We start from the raw sequence: 1,631 nt of genomic DNA, 5'->3' as shown, positions 1-1,631 counted from the left end.
CAGAGAAACAAAATCCAAAAAACGTGAGGGATTTTTCATAATTGTAACAAATGGAATGAAAATGTCAATACGTGTAGAGGAAGGAAGTAACAAATGAAAAAGTTATTAACAACCCCTAAAAAACTTTTATAAGATAATAAATTAATTAGTTAAGTAACAACTGTATTTATTATTAATTACCAACCTAATTCCTGGAATTGAACTTCTCTTTTTCATTTCTTACATTATTTTATGGTAAGAACATTCTTCAATCAGCATTAGAGTTTCTCAGATCTTAAAAACTGAGATCTTAGAAACTGTAACTAATAAAGCTCCAAAACCTGAACTATGAAGCCAAAGAGACATCAAACAAAGATGATTAATCTCTTGAAAGTGTCTGGGTATTGTTGATTTCCATAGAAACAAACTTGAACATGATCACATCATGATGATGATGAGGGAACCCAACTGTTTTATATTCCCTTTATATAACTCTTGCACAAGTTTGTAAAAATAAAACCATAATTAAAAAGAGGAAGAAGAAAAAGAAGAAGAAAGGAGGTTTTTTTTTCCAAGAATAATACAAATGGAAGGATGCAAATGCAAGGAACTTGGGCTTCCTTATAATTTGTCTTCCAATATAAATATGATAAAAGAAAATAGAGAGAAAGTTTAAAAGGGAAATAAAAAGAGAAATAAATTAAAAAAAAAAAAGAACTTTACATGAAGATGGTTCGAGGGCGATCTGATCCAAGACGAGAAGGGTAGGTAGATAAGTTAACCCCAACGGGAATTGCAAAAGTGCTTTCCATGAAAAGACGTTGGTGAAAGGTTTCAATGGTGGACCCAGCTTCGACAAGATCCTTAACAAGGTTTCGGTAGTGTTCCTTGAGCCTCTTCAACATGCGAACATATTGCAACTTGAGCCACCTTAAACGCATCTTTCGAAACATCTTAAAAAGCCCGAAAATTCGGCGGCGTGGCTTCTTGGCGCCCAGCCGCACAGTCTGCACCTTCCGGCGGCGGAGGATGGGGATCCTCCGGCGGGGCTGCCACGGCAACAAGGAGGGTTGGTGATCGAGGGCCATGGCAAGAGCGAGCATGAAGAAGAAGAAGAAGAGAGGGAGAGAAAGTTAGAGTTTTTACCGAAAGGTGTGCGTTTTGTTGGTTATAAATGGGAATGGGAAGCATAAAAATTGTAGTAAGTTTTGATGTGAGTGACATTGATAGACACAAGGGTTGACTTAAAATAATAGCAACGCATCTTTGGGGAAACGCAAGTTATTCATCAAACTGCTTCTTTTGTAACTTCAACTAAAAAAAATACATATTTTATTTGAATAGCTAGAAATGAAAAAAAACTAGATTGTTTTTCACTTATTTATGCTGGATGGAAATTGTTCCACACAATGAAATTGAGATCTCAATCTGGAATATTTATAAGTGTAGTCAATAATACGTAAATTCTTAATTATTATATAATTTGTCTTTTTTTCCGTGTATTTTTTTAATATATATTAAAATCTCTGTCTTAATTACTTTTTTTTATTTGATTTTGTTATTGGTCTGTTTCATTAAATGTTATGTCCTTATTTTTTTTTTATATTCTATAGTTTTTTTTTTATTTGTGTTGATATGATATTAATGTTCTT

General features: G+C 33.2%; 1 protein-coding gene across 1 annotated transcript; it reads right to left on the bottom strand.

Moving 5' to 3' along the window:
- Positions 1-526: 526 nt before the first annotated feature.
- On the bottom strand, positions 527-1,169 carry LOC137819519 (uncharacterized). Its single transcript, XM_068623398.2, has one exon. It carries the CDS (start codon positions 1,080-1,082, stop codon positions 699-701), a length of 384 nt encoding a protein of 127 aa, XP_068479499.2. The 5' UTR covers positions 1,083-1,169; the 3' UTR covers positions 527-698.
- Between the last annotated feature and the right edge of the window lie 462 nt (positions 1,170-1,631).

This window comes from Phaseolus vulgaris, chromosome 10 (assembly GCF_051622355.1).
Source record: "Phaseolus vulgaris cultivar YP4 chromosome 10, ASM5162235v1, whole genome shotgun sequence".
Taxonomy (NCBI): domain Eukaryota; kingdom Viridiplantae; phylum Streptophyta; class Magnoliopsida; order Fabales; family Fabaceae; genus Phaseolus; species Phaseolus vulgaris.
The sequence above is the reverse complement of the archived record's forward strand: the minus strand, read 5'-3'. Positions and strand labels throughout refer to the sequence as shown.

What these genes read in the sequence shown, in the direction of transcription:
- LOC137819519 (XM_068623398.2), bottom strand. Translation starts at nt 1,082, where the DNA reads ATGCTCGCTCTTGCCATGGCCCTCGATCACCAACCCTCCTTGTTGCCG.